The sequence below is a fragment of the Equus quagga genome, chromosome 15 (assembly GCF_021613505.1).
Source record: "Equus quagga isolate Etosha38 chromosome 15, UCLA_HA_Equagga_1.0, whole genome shotgun sequence".
NCBI lineage: Eukaryota > Metazoa > Chordata > Mammalia > Perissodactyla > Equidae > Equus > Equus quagga.
The window spans coordinates 71,977,181-72,000,450 of NC_060281.1; the positions used below are offsets into that span (position 1 = coordinate 71,977,181).

General features: G+C 41.9%; 1 protein-coding gene across 3 annotated transcripts; it reads right to left on the reverse strand.

Annotated features, from left to right (window-relative positions):
* Positions 1-1,417: 1,417 nt before the first annotated feature.
* On the reverse strand, positions 1,418-22,056 carry ANAPC7 (anaphase promoting complex subunit 7). 3 transcript variants are annotated; one of them, XM_046640313.1, is made up of 12 exons: positions 21,857-21,977; positions 20,634-20,741; positions 17,868-18,054; positions 15,168-15,287; positions 11,187-11,298; positions 10,472-10,625; positions 9,555-9,697; positions 8,012-8,129; positions 7,242-7,438; positions 4,785-5,009; positions 3,990-4,140; positions 1,418-2,290 (listed from the first exon to the last, which is right to left on the reverse strand). In XM_046640313.1, the coding sequence occupies exons 3-12, from the start codon at positions 17,952-17,954 to the stop codon at positions 2,101-2,103; spliced, it is 1,497 nt and encodes a 498-aa protein (XP_046496269.1). In that variant the 5' UTR covers positions 17,955-18,054; positions 20,634-20,741; positions 21,857-21,977; the 3' UTR covers positions 1,418-2,100. The 3 variants fall into 3 exon arrangements, with proteins under 3 accessions (XP_046496269.1, XP_046496267.1, XP_046496268.1); XM_046640311.1 differs by lacking the exon at positions 20,634-20,741 and having other exon boundaries at positions 21,857-22,056; XM_046640312.1 differs by lacking the exon at positions 20,634-20,741 and having other exon boundaries at positions 17,868-18,079; positions 21,857-21,988.
* Between the last annotated feature and the right edge of the window lie 1,214 nt (positions 22,057-23,270).

Consider the following 23,270-nt stretch of genomic DNA (forward strand, 5'->3'; position numbering starts at 1 on the left):
TCCTACCTCAGGTGCTCTAAAAACATGGCTTCAGTTGTCTCTTCCAACCTGGCTGTCACCTCAAGCCTCTCAAGGTGGAAACACTGGAACTGCAGGTGGGAGGGGCCTGAAGGATCCAGCCCAGGGTGTCACTGGCATGGAGGGGCCTAGGATGGACAGGCCACATTGATCTAGAGGCTCCCAGCAGAGCTGAGGGAACCAGCCCACGACGGTACGGACGGAAGGTGATGCCCAGGGACTGGCTCCAGGGCACATCCTCACCCCATGGGAATCTCAGGGGTCATGGTGACGAGCCTGGCGTGCAGGAACAAGATTGGGAGGGTGGAGCTGGGCTTCCTCCCCGAGCCAGGAAAATGGCAAAAGCTTTCGCCTTTTCTCCCAATGCACCGACTGGTAACAGCTGCTCAGAGGCGAGCTGAGGAAGGACATGAGACTGCATCCTGGAGAGAGGACTAAGGCCAATGAGCAGCATCTTCTCTGGGCTGCCCATCCACCTGGCATGACCCCAACGGCCTGCTGGCTCTTTAGAAACTGCTCGATCAGATGTTGCTGCTCAGGCTTTGGGTCTCATACTGAAAGACACTAACAGTAACTTTCTGCCTATTTTAAATGGCAGTTATCAGATGATGTGAGCTCCTAAACTATCATACACTTCCATTGTTCTTAGACTTCCGAACTTTCCATTTACATCAAAATCACATTTTGCATCACCTTTGACTAATTTTGTTTTTGTTTTGTTTTGGTGAGGAAGATTAGCCCTGAGCTAATATCAGCCACCAATCCTCCTCCTTTTGCGGAGGACCACTGGCCCTGAGCTAATCTCTATTTTATATGCAGGATGCCTGCCAAAGTGTGGCCTGATGAGCGGTGTGTGAGTCCGCTCCCAGGATCCAAACTGGCGAACCCCGGGCCATCGAAGCAGAGCACACAAACTTAACCACTACACCACTGGGCCGGCCCCTAACTAATTTTGCTTTAATGAGAATTTGAGGTTACCTGTGCCATCCTTCCCCTTCGCCTCCAAGTTAACTATATAGTCAAAGGCATCGCATCTTAAGAAACAAGGGGAAGGATGGCTGAAGTCTCCCAGCACCCAAGCCCAGGGAATGAGCCCCCTGCTGACCCCATGACAGAATGCTGAAACTGGATCTCAGCACTGCTCACTGAGCCGGGCAAAGACTAGTCTAAACTCCGACCAAAGACTCTTGCCCAGGGAAACTTACGAACTGAAAAAGCAAATGGATGAACAAACTCAGTGTTACCTGAGGTTCCCAATCCTCCCAGCTCCCAATACTCTGGGAAGAAAGGGAGTCTATTTATGGCAAATAATTCTGGGGCTGAATCAATGTATTGTGAGTATGAGACCAAAAAAAGTAAAAATCTACAAAGGGTTTCCATTCTGATCAACCCAACACCATTACTGTACAAAAAACAGTTTTATTAGTTAATTACCCCAAGTGTGCCTCTGTTCATGCTCTAGGTCACACCTGTTTCTCAGACCCAGCCCAGGCTCATAGACAAGTTACGAGATTAGCAAGTTGGAAAATTGTTCTGCAAAATAGCAACTGTCGGCTTAAGGCATTACTAACATTGCAGAAGGAAGCAAGGTTACTAGGGAAGTTTGGACAGCCCAGGACGATGACTTCTGGGACAGGAAACCCTCTCTGAAAGGGCCAGCTCGTGCTGCTATCTGACTTGGCAGATGTCACACTTGCTCTGGTTGACTGGTCACTCTTTTAAACCCATCCACAACATCACAGACAAAACACTACCTATTCCTTGAGTTTTCAGATGTAGAAATTAGTTGTATAAAAAGCACTCTGTCCCAGAACACTGGGCACATCTGGTGGCCTCCCAGAGTGCTCACTCAGTCCTCCCTGGCTGGAGCAAGGGAGGATGGAGATATGTGGAAGGTTGGTCAGGCTCAGTTTTTAAAAACAAAGTCATTACTAGAAATACGGAGCAAAGGGGTAGAGACCCCTGCTGCAATCACATGCTGAATCATTGTCCTCCCAGAGAGCAGGCTCCTACGGGCTCCTTCAGTCCACGGAAGCGCTCAGAGCAGGGCAGGCCAGTGTGGCCACGGAGCTTCCGCCAGCCTCACTGCATGCCGAACCACTGCTCCTGGTCAGCCCACTGGGCCGCCTCACTGTCGCTGCCCTCCAGGTCCCCTTCTTCCCCACTCCCTTCCATGTCGTCCACATCCTCCTCCTGAGTGGCATCCGTGGGACTCTCCTCCTTCTCCATCTTCTGCATCCCCTCTAGAGACTTCTGGTCATTGGGGTCCAAACTAGGGGACAACAAAACAAAGGAGAGGCCTGAATCTCTGCCTTGTTTCTTGCTGGCTGAAGCGTCATCTCCCTGGCGCGGCAGTGAAATGACCACCCAGTCACAGAGAAGCTGCTAATGCCTGGCCTCTCCAAACAACTCCGGTTCCACAGGTGAGAGCGAGGGAGTCCACCACTAGAAGTGAAAAAAGGCGTCTTGTCCTAATTTTTACAATTCTCAATTTGAGTTTTTCTCCATGTATTTCTTAAACCTTTTCACACTTATCACGTCTAGCAATCTGCTAGAGGAAGATACTAGATAACACAAATGAAAAAGTAGCAAACAACCATTAACAGAAAAATTCAAATTTCTTAACAGTATCGGGTTTTTAAGCTACAGGGTTACAAAAAAGTTATTTTTCTATGAGTAAAACTGTTGCATGTTCTTATGATATAATTAAACCATATCAGCATTTCAGTAGTCAACCAAAATCATCATGCTTATAATCGAACAGATTTGTCAACTCCTAGGTTAGTCCCCAGGACCCAAAGCCACCCCTCCTCAGACAATCGAGTGCAGCAGCTAAGAGTCATTACACGTGCCAAAACCCTCAAAGCTCGGAGGCTCCAGAATATTTATTTTCTTGGCTCCTAAGCCATCTTTCCTCTTGCCTTTGGTGACCACCACCTAGGCCAGCAGGTGTCCAGTCTCTAGCAAATCCCACCTCTAATGCAAGTCTGGTATTTTATTTTCTCACTTGTTTCTGGGCTTGTGAGAAGCAGATAAAACCCATGTCGGAATCCTGTTCCTACTTAAATAACTGTAGACCGATTTGTAACACCTCCTCTTCTCTGGAACCTTCCGTACAGCTCTCACCCACACGCAGGGCCCCCCGCCCTTTGGACTCCCACCTTGCCTTCTAGGGACTGCTATGAAAGAACTTAGCACATGGTATAGATCAGTCTGCATGTCTGAGACTGAGAGCTCCGGAATCACAGCATCCCCAGTGGTTGCTGAGATGCCAAGCATACAAGTCGTGCTCAACTGCTGATAAGTAAATGGATGTGATCAGACTCAATTAAAAATAGGCCTTCACCATAACCTTACAGACACAGAGACAACCCTCAAAGAAATCACTTCTGTATTAAGCAGTAAGAATACCACTATTTATTTAGTATTTACTATGTACCAGGCACAGTGCTAAGAGCTTTACATGGAATAAGCATTTAATCCTCATTTAATTATTTAATACCTAATAAGGTAGATATAGACAAGGAAATCTGTTAGTAACTTGCCCAAGATAACATGTGGTGAAGGTAGTATTCAAACTGCAGAGCTTAAGTTCTTAACTACTACAGCAGGTAGAAACATGGGAAAGTACTTACAATACTTTGATTTGAAAAAGAATATAAAATATATACTACATGTAACCCTATAAAAATATGTATATGTGTGGGCAAGGCCAGGAAGATGATCTACACAAATGAAGACAGATGTTATAGTGGTGTGGGCTGGTGATGAGTGAAACAGTTCTTTAATGTTGTTAATATACTTTAAGAAAAAAATTTTAGACATGAATTCACATATAACTCTTCTACCATTACTATTATTATGTTTTCCACTGTGGGCACAGAGTGCGTGTGTTTCCAGAGTTCCTGTTACAGTTCCCTGCCTCCTCTACCCCTCATCGACCTTCCCCCCACGGGAGGCTAGGTGCCTACCTTAGTGCTATACTATACTGGTCCATTGCTTCCTGATACTCATTGACAGCTACAAGGAAATCTCCTAGGATCCGATGCAGAACACAGTCACTCTGATTAGCTAGTGCATTCCTTAGCAAAGCAATTCCATCTTCATATTTCTGTTCTCTGCCTGGAAAGAAAAAGATCCTCATTTTCCTACTTACCCAACATTTTGAAAATATATTCCCATCTCAAGTCACATACACAAAACCACAACAATGACCACAATCTGACAATCCATTTGCAGATGTCAAGGGAACAGTGGTGGGCAGGAAGTCAGAACAGCTCATCTGAATTCATTCCATCAAGATATTCGCAGTTTGAGTTCTGACTACTGAAAACGTACTCTTAACCTAAGTTCAAGTAAAAACCAAGATGCATTTTATTTGCCAAATGAGCCCAAGCTCAGTAGTTCATCATATATCAAGACTAAGAAAATCACGGCTAAAAGGGAAGTCCTAAGAGGGTCCAGATGGGTTAAAACAGTTCAAACTGGCTCAAATTGATTATATTTGGCCCGAACTAGTTCAGGACAACTAAAATTAGATCAAGCCGGTTTGAGCCACTCCACAAAAGTCAGCCACTGCCATTCCAGAAGGTCTAAGGCAACTGCGTCTGGTTGTGCTGAATGGAACCAGTCCACACGAGCTCAGACCTGCAGTAAAAGGCACACACCTGTGCGGTCATCTGCAACCAGCTGGGACTGGGGAATCCAACTGAGATCAGGCTTTATATGATTAGCAACGAACAGGGAAGTAAATAAAATACACTTACTAAGTAGTTCTGCTTTTTTCACCACTGCCTTAATATAATCCGGCCTTTGGGTCAGGGCTTTATCTAATAAAGTTTTGGCTTTCTCCTGTGTCACTGGGTCTTCAAGACAAACGGTGGCTAAAAGGGTAAGGGTCTGTGCATTTGCTCCTAGAGTTTTGTAAACGTTGTTAGCCATTACCATTGCTTCACGAATACTGTTGGAAGCTAAGTAACATTCGATGAGGCCTGAAAAAATAAAACACAGAAAGTTCAACCACATTACCATTCCAAGCCATGCTTCCACTCTGACAGCCTTCCAAATTGCAAACCTTCAAAGCTGCAGACAAAGGGCAGGCCAGGGGAAAACTTTGATGGTAAGATTAGACTGGAAGGTATATTGATGGAATAGCTAAGAAGCGCTCTTCCCCAGAGCACTTGATGGATGTGGAAGAAGCTTGCACTGCAAAGGTACCTTCAGTTTAGCAAGAGAAACCAACATGCTTAAGTAAACCGAAGCATGTAGGCAGCCCAGCTGAATGTTAGAGGAACACACATGACAGTAATCACTAGTTGAAATAGAAAGATGATGAATCCAGCACAACCCAAAGTTTTGCTCTTAACAAGCTGTTAATTTCTGGCTGTGTTCAGTCACCTTTAATCCTAGGTTTAAGGAGGAGAGAGAGCTCCTATAGTCCAAAGTGAATGTCCACTTCTACAAACTAAAAGACCTAGGGAGCAACCTAAGGAGAAAGGAAGGCTTTTTCATTTGAAACATTAAAGTTATCTCAAAAGGCATTTGCTGAGGGCTTCCCCAAACTAGATGGAAAACAGATCGGATATACCGAGATTGGCAGCTCCTGCCTCTTTTCATACCCAGAACAAGATGCCTTATGGGGACACTTCAAGTAGAGTCAATTCTCAACTCTTTATGCCAAGAAGTTGAGGAGAACAGAGGAAGTACTTTTTGGCACAAAGCATTCATCCAAACAGAAAAACAGCTTAAAGCCCAAACCCACCCAATCCCGGGCAGACTTTCTCTGTATACTCCTCCACCCTAGAGGCATTTACAACATTTGTGCACACTCTACCACACACTATGGTTACTTAACCAGAAATTACCTAACTCCTGAGGGCAACATGTTGGATTCAGAATTTGGTTGTTTGCAACTACTTAGTAGTTTTACTTCCCTGCTAAAGCTCCACTGGAACTTCTGAAGGAAATGGAAGGAGCACACTTCACGAATCCAGCAAAGAAAGCTCAGCTAGAGGCTGCAAGAAGCACCAGACAGTATACCCAGGGTCACCCTGATCCGAATCTCCAAGTGGTAGTGTGAGTGAAGGTAGCCCATGAAGCCTCACTGGCCAAGTGGGGAGCGTCACCTCCTGCCCAACAACTCCAACCACGCTGTGTGCAAGCACTGTGGTAGTGGAGTTATTCAAACACATTCCTGGGCTCTTGTAAAAGAGGCACGCAGCAGAAAGGAACTAGTGTGACCAAAGCAGCTGGGAAGCTTGGGAAGTTATAGTTGCACAACCAAGAATTTAACCTGAAACCAAAAGCTTAGTTTGGCAGTTTCTTTAAAAACAAACCCACAACAAGCATAACTCTCTGGCTACCTAAGCAGGTTTGTCCTTTACCCCAACTTCCAAATTTTATTTCTCAAATTTGAACTCATCTTCCTGTGAAGAGCTAAACCACTCCTCGACTCCTGGGCTTATTTTCAATTGCTTTTGAAAATATGCTTTGGAGGAACTGCATCTTGTAAGATTTATTTTAATGTCTGTGACTGAGTCACCAAATGTTGCTGGAGCTGGCACAGCTCCTTTGAACTTCTAGGGTCAGTTCACATGAACTTAAAATAGTATATAACAAAACAAAGTTTGACCTTGATTGTGCCCACTCTGGATCCAGCTCACAATGAACTGACTGGTTCCCACAACCAACACTGTCATATGGATATGAAGTTACTCTATGAGTAATATTTCTGACCCAAGGTAAGACAACTGAAAAATAACAAAGACATAACCAAGCAATCTAGCACAATGCTAGCACAGACAGATTCACATTAATGAGTGGGCCATGTTTGAAAAATAAAAAAAAAAGGACAAAAAAAGACACCAACTACTCTCTTATCAAAAAAAAGAAAAAAAGAGAGAAAAATGAATTCTGAAAGTATAGAGTGAAAAGTCCAGTAAAAGTCCTTAACGAATTTAACATGCCTAGTGCATTGGTTCCCAAACTTGTCTGCACACTGGCATTACCTGAGATCTTCAAAAAATACTGATGCCTATTTCCCAACCCCAAATATTCCGATTTAAATGGTATTAAGTGACCTGGCATCAGGATTTTTAAAAGCTCCCCCAGAGGACTCTAAAATACAACAAAGTTAGGGAACTGCTGGTCCAACAAAACCTTCCATCTCAGTGGGATCACCACACCTACAGATTCACACTATTCATCTATATTTTTTATCTTACCTTCATAACAATCTAAGCGACAAGGTGCAAGTCGTATAGCTTCCCGAAAGTGGATAATTGCTTCTTGGACTCTGCCCATGTTTCTGAGTGCTGCTCCCTTAAGTAGTAAAGCTTGAACACTATTACTGTTAAGCTGAATGGCCTTGGCTCCTAAATAGAGGGCCCGGGAGTAGCGTTTGCTATAGAAGCTATGACACCTGGAGAAAAAACACCACCAGAAGTTGTCTGAGAGGACTATAAAGAAACTTCATCCAAAAATCATCAAGAAGGCCCTCTACATGAGCCTTATTACAAACCACACCTATAGCTTTAACCTAAGATAGTGAAAAAACAGAACAAAGAAAATCTACTAAATATTTATTTTTAAGGGGGAAATCTTTGATATTGGAGGGGAAAACTATGGAAAAGAACTTGATCATCTGGCTGTGTTATCAGATGAGACACATACAGAGAATTTGTAAAGTCAGGTCAGTAACAAAGCAGCAGCTCCTAAGCTTTTCACTGATGGCTTCCAGTGCTGAGCATGACACATTCACTATCTCAGTTAATACCTACCCCATGAAGCAGGGGTATTAGCCTCATTTTCCAAGTGAGAAAACAGACTCAGAAAGGTAAATAATGCGTCCAAAGTCATAGACAGACCATGATTTAAATCCAAGTCTGATTATCTCTTAAACCTGTGCTTTCAACCTACAGTCTATTCAGGAGGAACCACGATTTCCTAAAGAACCTACTGAAAACTAAGGAGAAAAGGGAAAGCATAAACATACCCAGAGACCACCCAGGGTTCTGCATGCTGATCAGAAATATTGAAAAGGCGGCAACCGAGGTTCTCCACATCCTCCAGCCGCCCTTCCCGCGCCAGGAGGTAGCCATATACATCCATGCCTAGAAAGGAAGCAGCTCTTTACAGCAGAGCAGCACCAGCACCAGGGCAGACGCTGAGACCCCAGCTCCCAGAGGGTCTGAGCCCTTTCCACCATCATGAGCTCCTCCCACCAGCACAACCAGTTTCCTACAAAATAACTAATAAAAAGATAAAACACATCCAAAAACTTAAAAAAGCAAAGGAGAAGGACCTACCTCACAATTTGAAAGCCTGTTATTTTCAAGAACTGTTTGTCCCTACATCCTGTGGCATGATATACAGCTATCCTAACTCATAATCAGAAAAAGTCCAAAAAAGGCATCAAATAAGTTCTCTCTTCCAAGAGGTCTAGGCACAGACAGGGCACTTAATAATGCCAGTTAGTCTCAGAAAAAGTTAGCCTATTCCAGAAAAAGCATTTAGTTCTTTCTGGAGTCTAATACATTTAAGATCAGCCCTCTCCAACTTATTCTCACTCATCTTCTATAAAAAAGGCTCCATGCTCGCTGTCACCATCTCTTACCTCCAATCCTTGCTATCCCTTCAGATTCCCAGGAAAAGCCTCTCAAGCCAAGATTACTGCAACATGCCCTGCTGGCCCCCAGACGTGCGTCTGAGCTTCCAACTCCAAGCTGCCAAACTAATATTTCTAAAACACCATTTTCATCTTGGGCACGGGCAACTTGGCGAAGAGAAATAAGCACTGGACACGAGGGAGACCTTGCGCAAATGAAATCAGCTTTCTGGATCTGTTTCCTCATCTCCCTACTCTGTCATTCTCGTCCTTAAAAATCTACAAGACTGTTTACTGTCACAAGGCCATATTTTTCTGTTGGCCATTTTTGGGCCTTTACAAGCAGACTTTGGCTTATCTATCCAATCTTATTTCCCACTACTATTCCTAAGCACGCATCCTTCAGTCACTCAACAGTCACCCTTTGGAAGTCCCTATGGCTTACCCTTTCAGCTACACTCTTCTTTGAAATCAATGATCTTTTGTTTCTCACTCCTAATTACTTCCTTTAGTCACCTTGCCCTTTTCTTAGTATCTGCTGTCGCTCGCTCCCTTTTACCCATACTAAGGACACAGTGAAGCTAAATTCCCTAAAAGGGTATCCTGGCTCTGGGGATGCTGTCCAAATCCCAGCCAGGCAATCATAAATTCATAAATCCTGAGGAGGAGCTATGACCCCTCTCAGAAGAAAAAAAGCCAAATAATGATCTGTGGGAAGATGACATTTAAATTCAAGCAAAAACAACTGCTTAAAATGGAATTACCCAAGTGTTAGAGATGTGTCAGGACCTAAAAGAATGTAAAAGGCTACTGTAATAAATTTTACAAAACAGATCTATGAGAAATGGTATCAGAAGATCATGTCACATTTCCTCCCTGTCTTCTCTGATCCACCTCAAGCCACTTCCACCCTGCCCCAAGCATTACTTACCTTTTATCAGATATGGATCCAACATCTGTGCCTGTTCAAACTTGAGGACAGAGTTTTTATTGTCTCCAGCTCTGAAGTACAGATCTGCTAGGCTTCCCAGTAGGTCCACGTTATCTCGCAATAAGGACTTTTTCTCTAGTGAACTTTAAGATATTAAACATTAAACTTTAGAATCCATTACAAATCCTTATTTGTTGAATCTGGGTGGGCATATAGGTACTATCTTCTTTTCTGTGTGTATGAAAGTTTTCGTAGTAAAAAACCATTTAAAATAAACTGTGTATACTAACTAGATTTTCTTATTGTGAGCTTATGATTGAAAAGAAAAAGTTACACAGGATAAGATAACAACACACAGAATAAAGCAGAAATCTCTCTCATTACCTACAAAGAACTTTCTGGCTTCAATTTTTCAGAGGACAGTATACAGCATATGGCATTAAATACAGTGTCTATATGGTCATTCACGAGTGACAGCTATTTATTACTCAACCAAATGACTGCGTAACACAAAAAGCAGTCTCTTGTCCTTGAACTTTACTTTGACTAGAAAGAAAATCCCAGTCCTAAGGAGGCAACCCAGGACAGATGCTGCAATAAACTATGCTTCTGGGACGACCAAAAAGATGTTCTTCCAAGTTCAAGAACGACACAATAAGGCAGTCTGCTTTGCAAGGATTACTACTTTTCTAAGTACAGAGCTGAACTTGGTCCAAGTTTACATTTAACAGGTCCTCAGCAGAGATTATTACATTTGGGACCGTTCAGTACATTAAGAGACTATCGAAGCCCTGGGACAACAGGCTGCAACACCAAGAGATAAGCATCTCACTCTTCTGTTTTGCTAATTTAGAGACATAAAACCTCTATACAAGAAAAGGGCCTCAAGAACACTGAAATAACTCTGTGACTCTCACCAGATGGTATTGATTGCTCTTGAGTTGTCACCAGTGTGCACAAAAGCATATGCTTTGATCCACACAGAGAGCCAATCCAAGTTAGGCACAGTCTGGATCACGTTCATCGTCATTGATGCCACCTCTGCACCTTTTACAGAAAGGGAGAGCAAACCTAATCCAATAAAAAGCAGGAGAAAGAAGGTGAGGCACAGCACCCCTCTTCCACAAGGCAAGAAGTAATAGGCTACCCTTTCCCTAGGCTACAAGACAGCCTTTTCCCCAGTCTAAGCAAGATGCACATGACAGAATGACCATGATTTAATACCTCTTGATCAGGGAAAGAATACATGACAATAGAAATCTACTGATCACTCTCTGGGCGTGAGGCATGGGTAACCTTTAAAAAAATAAAGCTATTCTACTGTATAGCCAAGATTAAGAACTACTATCTTAGTTGGGGCCGGCCCTGTGGCCGAGTATTAAGTTTGTGCGCTCCACTTCGGCGGCCCAGGGTTTTGCCGGTTCAAGTCGTGGGCATGGACATGGCACCGCTCATTAAGTCATGCTGAGATGGCATCCCACACGCCACAACTAGAAGGACCCACAACTAAAAATACACAACTATGTACCAGGGGGCTTTGGGAGAAAAAGGAAAAATAAAATCTTAAAAAAAAAAAAAAGAACTGCTATCTTAGCAAACACTCCCTGAAAATAGGCAGAGAATGATCTGCACCTAGAATGGCATCGAGGGCTAATGGGCACTGCCTGAGCACTTCCTTATAGCTGGTGACTGAAGGGCGCTCCTGACCGGCCTTCTTGTACAGGTTTGCCAGCATCATGTTTATCTGTAACAAACAAAAACAAAAGACAGTAAGATAAACATATATTGCATATAAAATATCTCACCATCAGTAAGTCCTGATTTTTATTACCAGCTACCATTCTACTTTTTACTGGAAAATTTACCCAGAGCTCTGTGGAAATGAACAAAGACCAACCCCATTCTTCAAACAAATAGGACACTACTACTCTTGCTTTTCCTATGTCCTCTCATTTCTAAGAGGAAAGTCAAATTCCTCTCACTTACCCAACCAAACAGTCCAGTGACAGCTGGACCGAAGATGCTGCTTCTGGAAATGGGAATAACATTCATTTGAGAAATGTTACAGAAAACCCACAACTAGAAGGACCCACAGCTAAGATATACAACTATGTACGGGAGGGTTTGGGGAGATAAAGCAGGAAAAAAAAAAAAAAAGATTGGCAACAGTTGTTAGCCCAGGTGCCAATCTTTAAAAAAAAAAAAAAGAAATGTTACAGAATTCTAATTACCTTGATTCTTTCTTGATCTTAAGACAGAGGATAAACTATTCTAGAAGTGCTCAAGTTTACATATTTTAAATGCAATTAATATCAAGGCATAAGAAAGTGAGGCATTCTTAACACAGCTAGTTAAGAAAATGAGATGAATTTTCCCCAAAAAGGAAATGAGAAACACAGACGTAACATACTTGGCTTCTCTCTGACAATCAGTTCAGCAACTAGGCTCTGGCCTTTCTAATGGTTAAAGCTTTGACCCATTCATACTGTCTGACTCATCAAAGTAATGCTACCAAAACCACACTCTTAACTGACCCCTAGAGGTGACAATGATCCAGAGACTAGCTACACTATTTAAATCCAGTGAATGCATTTTTAGCACAGTTCAAATATGTAACTCAGTTGAGCTCTATTAAAATAACTCTTCCCAAAAGCACAACAGGGAAAACTTGAGAAAACCTAAAAGTTCCAAAGAAATTAGAGGGAAGGGATAAATGATCTTAATATTACAAGGAGAAAAACACAATATCCCAATTTAAAATTGATAGACCTTAAATGCAACGCAGTGTTTGTCAGATCATCAACCTGAGGAAGCAGTCAACATGAGGACACAAAAGAAAAAAAAGCCAATCCTCAATCTTGTCAATGATCTGTAGCTTGGTATGCCAGATATTTACTCAAAAGAGTGTCTCTGGAGGAAGAGCATCTGTCCACTGAGGCACTTAGAGTATGTAAAACGATCTAGTATGGCATTAATCCATACTGATTCAAACAATGAAACAATGAAATACTACCAATCAGACTATTTTTTCTTTTTCTTTTTTTTTTGAGGAAGATTAGCCCTGAGCTAACTACTGCCAGTCCTCCTCTTTTGTTTACTGAGGAAGCCTGGCCCTGAGCTCACATCCGTGCCCATCTTCCTCTACTTTATATGTGGGATGCCTGCCACAGCATGGCGTACCAAGTGGTGCCATGTCCACATCCAGGATCCAAACCAGCGAACCCTGGGCTGCCGAGAAGCAGAATGTGTGCACTTAACCGCTGCACCACCGGGTCAGCCCCCAGACTATTTTTCATTTGGCCTCAGACTTACCATTTTAGGCTATGTTGAAAATGCAAAAGAAGGTACTTCAAGGAAAACTCCAGTATTGGTGTCAATACTTGAAAAGAATAAAAGGTTAAATTTAAGATCCTTTCTTGACTGCTTGTTATTAACTATGACTGACAGACCACCTGTCTCAACAAATATGAAAATTCCCTTTAAACTATCTATCACTTTGAAAGAATGAGTTTTGAGTACTACCTAGTGGGAAAACCAAACCTTTTAATACAGATCCTTACTTGGGAACATCATAAAGCCATATTCCACCAGTTATAAACACAAGCAGTCATCATTTTCTAAAAATGGAGTGAGAAGTGGTATGTTTACTCTTAAAAGTTGAAGATTTACCAAGACATAACAATCTCACACTGGCATTTCCCTTTGAAATATGAAGAAATGTGTGGCGGTGTTTACCATACACGAACAGATGTTCATTTAGACGTATTGTGATTCACTTCCTTGTCCTTTACAGACTGAGAAGCCAGTTAACTCCCTAACCGACAAGAAAGAAAAACTGTAAATATCAAAGGTTTATGTTTGAGGCACATATCTGTTTGCTCCTGGATATAACCTCTACAGAATGAAGGAAATGTACTCCTAATAAATACAGATTCTGCTAGTCCCTCTTAAAATGACGGCTGTAAACACTAAAGTGTTGGATACCACAAAGCTGAGCTTCTTTGCCATTACTCATTTTCAAAAAATGTCTACAAATTCTCTCAAGCATTAAGAAGGAAATTATAGTACATTCACAATAAGATAAGGAATAGGTATCATTCACAGTTTAGAATAAAAAAATCTTCCAAAAGGAAGACACTCTTCATACGCAAAAAAAATTAATCTTGGGTAAGACTTTCATAGGGTACGGAACACAATTTAGTATACAGCATCCAAGCTTATTATGAGACAGGTTAGTCTGTAAGATGCTTCCAAATGTTTTTAAAGGCAGTCACCACCATAAAATATACTGGGGAAATAGCTTAATTTTAAAAACTAAAAAAACAGTAAATAAATCCTCAATATGAAGAGATGCTTAAACATTCTCATCAAGTTTGACTGGTTACTTTTAAAACTCAGCAATACTTGGGTGAAAAAACACTAACTAAATTCACCAGGTCCCTATTGCTTAGATTCCTTTTAAGGGCAAGAGGATGTACACAGACATCTTACACATAAAACTGCTTATTGTTAAGCACAAGTTGCACAGTTTTTCAGTGAAGTGAGGAAGGCAGGTGACATGAGAGTATATGTTAGCATATTAACTAGTGACATGAATTCAATCCTAAGAACAACGATTCTTATTGCTCTTCTAAACTAGACTTGAAAAAAAACTGTAATCAAAGATGCCCAATATAACACTACTTACAGAATAGTACTTTCTAAAGTATTGTCACATACATCAACTTATTTAGTTTTTCCAAGAGTAAGCAGACAAAGTATTATTACCCTCATTTTATAAATAAGAAAAAAGTACTGCTCAGATTGGTAACCTGCCCAAGTCCACACTGCACACACCTTTTTGTCCTAAACTCAGACAAGACACCAGATCTTTTCAGTTGAAGGTATTCTATTCACTACAATATGTTGCCAAATCAAGCACAAATACATATCCCCCTCACAAATAAGTACACAAGGATCTTATAGTCTTGATTTTGAAAACAAAGGGATTAATAAAACCATTCATATTATCAAATGGGCATTCCTACAGAATGCAAAAAATGAAGTTCTAAAAAAGTGTTGTTGCCACCTGGAAGTGTATTGCAAATCAGTATTTCCTACAGCAAGAATACAAAGAATAAGGGCTGGCCCAGTGGTGCAGCAGTTAAGTGCGCACGTTCTGCTTCAGCAGCCCAAGGTTCACTGGTTCGAATCCCGGGTGCGGACACAGCACTGTTTGGCATGCCATGATGTGGCAGGTGTCCCACATATAAAGTAGAGGAAGATGGGCATGGATGTTAGCTCAGGGCCAGTCTTCCTCAGCAAAAAGAGGAGGATTGGCAGCCGTTAGGTCAGGGCTAATCTTCCTCAAAAAAAAAGAGAAATACAAAGAATAAGCACGTGTATTGTTCTCCAGCTACCATTTTCATCCAGTGAACATTCAGGGTCTCCTAAGAAACTCACTCTTCTATCTCTCTGAACCCTCACCTCATTAACAGGGGAACAAAGTGAGAATTAAGAGTCAAGAGTAAAATGTTCAGATGGACTCCCTAATGCATAGAGAAAACATAGAGGAAGAGGGTTGGAGGAACTGGAGAGGAGAAATATATGTAACAAATTGTTAATTCAACTCACTTTGGGAGTTCTTTGTCTTGAAGGGATCCCATCAAGTATAGCAATGGCATCTTTATCTTGTTTTAGCATCGTATAACATTCAGCCATTTTGTATTTCACTTCAATTTCAGATGGAAGACACTAAGAAGCAATGAAAACATCTCTTCAAAATATTACTTCAACAGTACGGCAGTTCTTCAAAATGTTAAACAGTCATGACCCAGCAATTTGCTCCTACATATACAGCCAAGAGAACTGAAAACATATGTCCACATAAAAACCTACAGACAAATGTTCACAGCAGTATTTTTTTCCCCTGAGGAAGATTAGCCCTGAGCTAACATCTGTGCCAGTCTTCCTCCACTTCATATGTGGGATGCCACCACAGCATGGCTGACAAGAGGTATAGGTCTACACCTGGGATCTGAACCGGTGAATCTGGGCCACCGAAGCAGAGCGCATCGAACTTAACCACTAAGCCATGGGGCTGGCCTCTAGTATTACTAATAGTAGACAAAGAGTGGAAACCCAAATGTTCATCAACTAGTGAACAGATAAAACATGGCATAACCACACAATGGAATATCACTCAACAATAAAAAGGAATGATGAACTGATTCATGTTACAACATGGATCAACATTGAAAACGCTATGCTAAGTAAAAGAAGACAGACACAAAAGGCCATGTGTTGTATGATTCCACTCATATGAAATGTCCAGAATAGGTAAATCTACACAGACAGAAAAGTCAGTGATTCCCAGGGGTTGGGGAGGGGGAGATAACAGGCACCGGGTTTTTCTATGGTGATGAAAAGGTTCTGGAATTAGATAGTCGTGATAGTTGCACAATTCTGTGGATATACTAAAAGCCATTGAATTGTGAATTTTATGACATGAATTATATGTCAACTTTTAAAAAATTCCTTAGAGATTAAATGTATTTAATTCACATGAAAGGTTTGGCATGGTGTTTAGCATACTGAATGCTCAAAAAAAGTTAGTTACTTCTATGAATGATCCTATATGGATGATATACATGACTTCAATTCAGTGTCAAAAAAACAGAAAATCCAGGCAATCAGCTCTTCAATAACAAAAAACAAATGTTTTACAAAAAGAGAAATAAAACGAGATGAAGATCTACAAGCTTTAAAAAAAAAAAAAGAGCAACTACACTGGGGCTGGCCCCGTGGCTGAGTGGCTAAGTTCACATGCTCAGCTTCGGTGGCCTGGTGTTTCACTGGTCCAGATCCTGGGTGCGGACCTAGCACCACTCATCAAGCCATTTTTGAAATGTGGCATCCCACATAGCAGAGCCAGAAGGACCTACAACTAGAATATACAACTATGTACTGGGGGGCTTTGGGGAGAAGGAAAAAAAAAAAGAGGAAGGCTGGCAACAGATGTTAGCTCAGCGCCAATCAAAAAAAAAAAAAAGCAACTACATTAATGTGTCTTTTTTTTAATGTGGAAAAATACAAAGCAGAAAAAACATGACTTATAATTCACTCCCAGTTCATTCTACTGACATTCTTTTTAAATATAAGTTGTGGAGCCGGCCCCGTGGCCAAGCAGTTAAGCTCGCGTGCTCCACTTTGGCAGCCCAGGGTTTCACTGGTTGGGATCCTGGACATGGACATGGCACCGCTCATCAGGCCATGCTGAGGTGGCATCCCACATAGCACAACTAGAAGGACCTACAACTAGAATATACAAATATGTACTGGGGGGCTTTGGGGAGAAGAAGAAGAAGAAAAAAAACGATTGGCAACAGATGTTAGCTCAAGTGCCAATCAAAAATAAATAAATATAAGTTGTATGTTTAATTTAAAGACAAGTTCAACTTGAAAAGTAAAAGTTCCCCTCTCCCTAAAGCTTTCCACTGTGAAATTCATTTCCTTTACACACTAAGTCTTTCATGGCATATTAGCCATATATATTCTAGGCATCTATCAGGATATATTTATACTTCTATAAACTATCCCCTTTAGACAAAACAAGTTTAGATACACTGCTTCAAACCTTATTTTCTTTACTAATATATACAGTTCTTTCCAAATCAGCACATATACCTGCATCTCATTTTTCATTTCTTTAATAGTTTCATCATATTCCATCTTACGGCTATATTATAATTCAATTAGACCCCACTGATGAACACTTTTGTTTTAAATTCTTACTATTATAAACAAAGCTGCAACAAGCAGCCTTAGTTATGTATCCTGTAATCCTCTTGTGAGTCTGCTATTAGGGTTAATTTCTAGCAATGAGATGACTCCATCAAACAGTGAAATTATTTCCCTTTATTTATCAAGCAACCAAAATTGGCAGGAATTCTTAGACTATTTCCCATAAATTTCCTTCCCTAGGTACTTACTGTTCTAACAACTGAGTTACATTTTAACAGTTGTACTTTCATTAAACTTACAAAGACACTTTAGATTTTGAATTTTGTTTATATAAAAGGGAGGAACAATGCATGACTTGGTTAGAATCCAAATAATTCATGTTTAATTCCGTTTTCAGATCTATCCATGGAGTGAATTCTGCTTTTAGCCCTTAATGTTTGCTTAGATACATTCTTGCATCTAAGTGGTTTTTCATCTTTATTTCTCCAGTCAGCTCCCCTTTAAAATTACTTTTTACTTTACCATCTTCAACATCTAATCAGCAGTCTTGTAAATTCTTTCAGTCTCTCTCACATTTCTATCTCCAATTACCTGACTTTGCGGAGTGGATGCAGAATTTCCAGTTGAAGGTCTCACTTTTGAAGTTTTACTTAGGGCTTTCTTCTGCTGTAAAGCCATGGTATACTTACTCACAGCATTCCGATATTCCTTATCATGAAAGAGAGAATCTGCGTGATACACCAAAAGCTGGTACTTCTGAGATGGGGAGAATAACTCACTAGAAAACAAAGAAAGTATAGCCCCTACATGGGTTACTTTGAAACGTTACAAGAGCACCCTCCCTAGTGTCCATATAAGCCTAGCACAAAGCCTTGTGTAATGAGTTTACAAAAGTCAACGTACCTTAAGGACTAGTCTCTAAAATGAGAGGCATGAGAGTCGTAGTCCACGCTAACATGGTCAACACGTTTAAGAAATTACCTTAAACTGTTCTGTTTTAATATGCTTTTTTCCTTTACTTACTTACAAAAGTAATGATAGCTCTAAATCAAATTCAATAATATAGCATACAAAGAGAAATGTAATAAATCTTTTCCTTCCCTTCTTTAACCCAAGCTCTCTTAATTTAATAGTTTGATATATATCTATACTCTTTTATTTTAACCTCAATTCTTAGGATAATACACACAAAGGAGAACAATCACAATAACTAATACTACCAGAGAAGGCTCGAAGAATCTGGAAAAGAGAAACCTCACCACTTTGGATCCTTTTTAGGAAAGTGCTGAACAAAAAGAGGTTTGGAGGGAACTGAAAACTCTTCAAATACTGAAGAAAATGAGAATACTGAAATACTTAAGTATGGGACTAGAATAGGATAGGCCAATGAGATAGAGTGGGATAGAAAGGAAGAAGATTAGCCTAATTTGAAGAAAGTGGTTTTTTTAAATTTTACACACAAAAGTAAACTTTACTTGCACTATAAAAATTTTTATCTCCTTGAGTCTCGGGGCTTAAGGATAGTGTAAAGGAACCAATATGTTTCAAAACTTTTTCTTTAACATTGAATATTGCTCACAAGTGTTATAACTGCCTAGAAGCTGGCCACCAATCATTTTTTGCTTTTTTTTGCTGAGGAAGATTTCTCTGAGTTAACGTCTACTGCCAATCTTCTTCTTTTTGCTTGAGGAAGATTTGCCCTCAGCTAACATTCATGCCAATCTTCCTCTATTTTTCATCTGGGCCGCTGCCACAGCGTGGCCACTGATGATCCAAAGCATGGCCGCCAAAGTGGAGTGTGCCAAACCTAACCATTCAGCCATGGGGCCGGCCCCAGATAATTCATTTTTAATCTCCAATCTTACTCCTCCCCAAATTGAGCAGTTTACATGTCTTTGACAGATAAAAGCTACAGCCACTTAAAATGGGAAGTCAGAGTCAAAGAACTCTGCAGATAGTTAATTTCTCAACAAATGAAGGTTACTCAAGAACAGGTACCATAGATTAGTGGTTGCCAGGTACTGGGAAGAGTGGGATTGGGGAATGACTACTAACAGATACGGGGTTTCTTTTTGGGGTAATAAAAATGTTTTGGGGTCAGCCCTGGCGGCCTAGTGGTTAAGTTCAGTGCACTCCACTTTGGCGGCCCACATTTGGTTCCCGGGCATGGACCTACACGGCTCTGTTGGCAGCCATGCTGTGCTGGTGGCCCACATACTACAAAACACAGGACGGTCGGCACAGATGTTAGCTCAGGGCAAATCTTCCTCAGCATAAAAGAAAGTTTTAGAATAGACAGTGGTGGTAATGGTTGCACAACACTGTGAATATACTTAAAACCACAGAAATGTATTTTTTAAAAGGGTGATGAATTCGATTGTATGTGAATTTTGTCTTAAAAAAAAGCAGAGGTAGGCTAAACGCTGGATATAAAGTTACAAAGGAAAGTCAAGGACAAAGCTATAGTACAGGTAGATGTCTTCCAACTCTGAGATTCTATGTATTTAGTGAGAAATAAGATTTGATAGAAAATATTAGTACACTCAGAGAAAGCATTCAGATACTTACATATTGTAACATACATGCCTACTTACGCATGCATAAGTCACCTCTGGAATGATACATGAGAAACTGTTAATAGTTGCCTCTGAAGAAGGGAAATGGTGGGGTGAGCTTCAAAACTCAGGCACAGACACTTATCTGCATACCCCTTTTGTACTGTTTGAACTTGTTCTACCACGTATATTGCCAATTCAATAAGAAATTTAAAATATAAATGATAAAGATCAGAATTTAAATGCCTCCTAAAGCTGCGAAACTGCTAGTTTAACCTAGTATGAAGCAGCAAGGGCTAACTAAGTCTAGTCTGAGTATCAAACTGCTTCTAACTATCCTGTAACATCTTCCAGGACGAAGAGTAATGACTAACTGGTGTATAAATTTCCAACGGTGCAAACTGTGTGCCTTGACAAATCACTCAGAACCAAGTGAAAGACTCCAGAATAAACACAGAAGGCTGACAGAGACCAGGCTCCTCACCGTCAACACTAAGTGAATGGTGGCAAAATGATGGGTCTCACGTAGCGAGGCCCAAAAGCACACTAATGGAAAAGAAACAGGGAGCAGCGGCTGCATCTCAGGCACTTAAGGAAAGGGGCCTTTCCTTTCTGACCCAGACAGCTTCTAGAGCAGGTCAAATGGAAATGCGTCCACCGAGTAGGAGATTTAACTATAACCCATTTAGAAGCAGTAAACTGTGGTGGGTCAGAAGGGACACTTTACAGTCAAGACCAAAATCCAGACGTGTGTGAAATAGGACAGTATTTCACCTCCCTCAAGTTGTATGCACTTCCTTACCACGTTCAAAAGACGTGTGAATGCTTACTGCACACAGGACTGCACTGCCTTCATTAAGTGTTAACAGTCATGTAGGAAGACGGGCACGGATGTTAGCTCAGGGCCAGTCTTCCTCAGGAAAAAAAAAAAAAAAGAGGAGGATTAGCAGATGTCAGCTCAGGGCTAATCTTCCCGGGGTGGGGGTGGGGGGGAAGAGTCATGTAGAATATAGATCTTAAAAGTTCCCATCACAATAGAAAAAAAAATTGCAACTCTGTGTGATAGTGGAAGTGAACTAGACTTACTGTGGTAATAATTTCGCAACACATACAAATATCCGATCATTACGTTGCACACCTGAAACTAATACAATGTTACATGTCCATTACACCTCAATTGAAAAAACAGGGATGTAGAACATAAAACAGGGCAAAGGGATAGGACAGCGAGGGTTAGGGCCAATTCTGACAGAGAAGAGTTCTCTAGGAGGGATCTGAGCTGACACCCGAACAGAGGAGGCGGCCCTGGGCGCGGGACTCCCAAGCAGAACAGCAAATGCAAAAGCCCTGCGCTGAGAACGAGCTTGGCGCGTTCCAGCAACAGAAAGAACAGCCGGGGAGGCTGGAGCACAGGCAGCAGAGTAGATAGGATCAAGTCGGGGAGAAAAATGTGCGGCCTGGTAGGCCACGGGAAGGAACGTGAATTTAAGCCCAACGGAGAAACTGAAGCAGGGCAGCGACGGGCACGCAAGCCTCCTCCGCCCTAAGACTCAATGGACGGCGGCTCTGAAACCGCGAAAAGGGCCCTGCGAGTCCTCAAAAGACGCCACTCCCGCCCATCAAGGGAGCCTCCGTTGGGAGGGGTTTGCCGAGACGAGAAAGTGCACCCTCCGGATACACTCGAGGGGAAGAGCAATCTCAGATGGGGGACAGAGGGACAAAACCAGGAGCCGGGAAGGGAACAGTCAGCCCAGCGATGTGACATTCGCTGTGCCCGGCGACAGGTGCCTGGGGAACCAACCCCCCGCCAGGGTCGTCCTCAGAGCCTCCGCCTTCACCTCCCCCGCAGGGAGCGCGCCCCAGCGCCGGGCACGACGCGGGGACCCAGCCCGAGGCCATCGCAGGCGCGGGGCTGCGGCTGGGCCGGCGGCCGCTCCTTCCCGCCACGCCCCGGGCCCCCGCGGCCCCGCTCCCAAACCGGCGCCGCTTCCTTCTCAGCCCCGGCCGCTCCCCGCCTCAACTCACGGGTTATTATTACTCATGGTAAGTAACAGGCTGCTGAGGAGCCGCACGTTGGAGTGCAGCCCCGCGGCCGCCATGTCTCGCACGTGGTCTATCACATTCATCCTGCCCGGCAAGGCCGCGGGCAGCGGCGACAGCGGCGCGAAAAGCCGGTAAAGGATCCTTAGCGAAGACTCCAAAATGGCGGCCTCGCCGGGGTCCATCGGGTCCACATGCAGCACCGCCCCCGGGAAAATAGGCAACTACTGAAGTGCCTGAGCAAAAAAAAAAAAAAAAAAGAGAGAGAGACCCCAAAACTCAGTTTCTTCCCCTAAGGTCCCTCTGAGGTGGAATGATTTGGTTTTGGGGATTTTTGGTTTTGTTAGCAAAAGTTGCATCATTCTAAGCTGCAAACTTTATTGAGGGCTTACAATAGGCTAGAGACAAAAGGCACCTCAGTTTGAATATATGCTCAATTGAAATGAGTCTGAGAGGAATTTGCGTCTCAGAAATTAATAAAAACAAATGGACAATTACAAATAAGAGTATAGTAGGTGGTTGGGGGAATCCTCAACAACTGGCATTAAATATTTTAATCAGGCACCAGGGGCACTCCTGAGCGCTTGCACCGTCGCTCTCGCGCACCTGGCTGAAGATGCCACGCCTCCTCCCCTCAGGTGTGCGTACCTGTGGGCTTCTGGCTTCAGCTTTGGATGGACGCCCTGGGTGGAAAAAGGACCTGTTTTTACCCTGTGATATGACTCAGGGTAAGTTCACTCAGTTCAGAGTGGATAAAGACCACGTTGAGTTTTAGCCATCCTAATATGTGTATAGTGGTATCTTATTGTTGTTTTAATTTGCAATTCCCTAATGACATGTGACTGAACATCTTCTCATAGCCCTATTTGCTATCTGTATATCTTCTTTCGTGAGGTATCTGTTCAGACCTTTTGCCTATTTTTTAATCAGAGTGTTCGTGTTCTTACTGTTGAGTTTTAAGATCTCTTTGTATATTTTGGATAACACTCCTTTAGCAGATATGTGTTTTGCAAATATTTCCTCCCAGTCTGTGGCTTATTTTCTCATTCTCTTGATCACCCCCTCTCTTTTACAAAAAAATTGCTTTCAGTAATAATCCTGAAATGAAGGGACTAATAATAATAGCCAGAAAACAAACAGTGAAAATATTATTTTATTAAACTTCATCTAAATAAGGATGCCAGTAAAAACTTTAATGAAAAATAAAACAAATATTACGGTACAAAAAGGCAATGGATTAATACTTTTAAATTACATTAATGTACTTAAAAAACAAAACTTTTATCCCACATATTGGATTAATAAAGAAATGAATAATATGCAGTTTCTGGTTTTGACCCTTAAATTCTGCAAACTTGTCATTGACTATCAAAACTGATCATCTTTGCATATTCACATT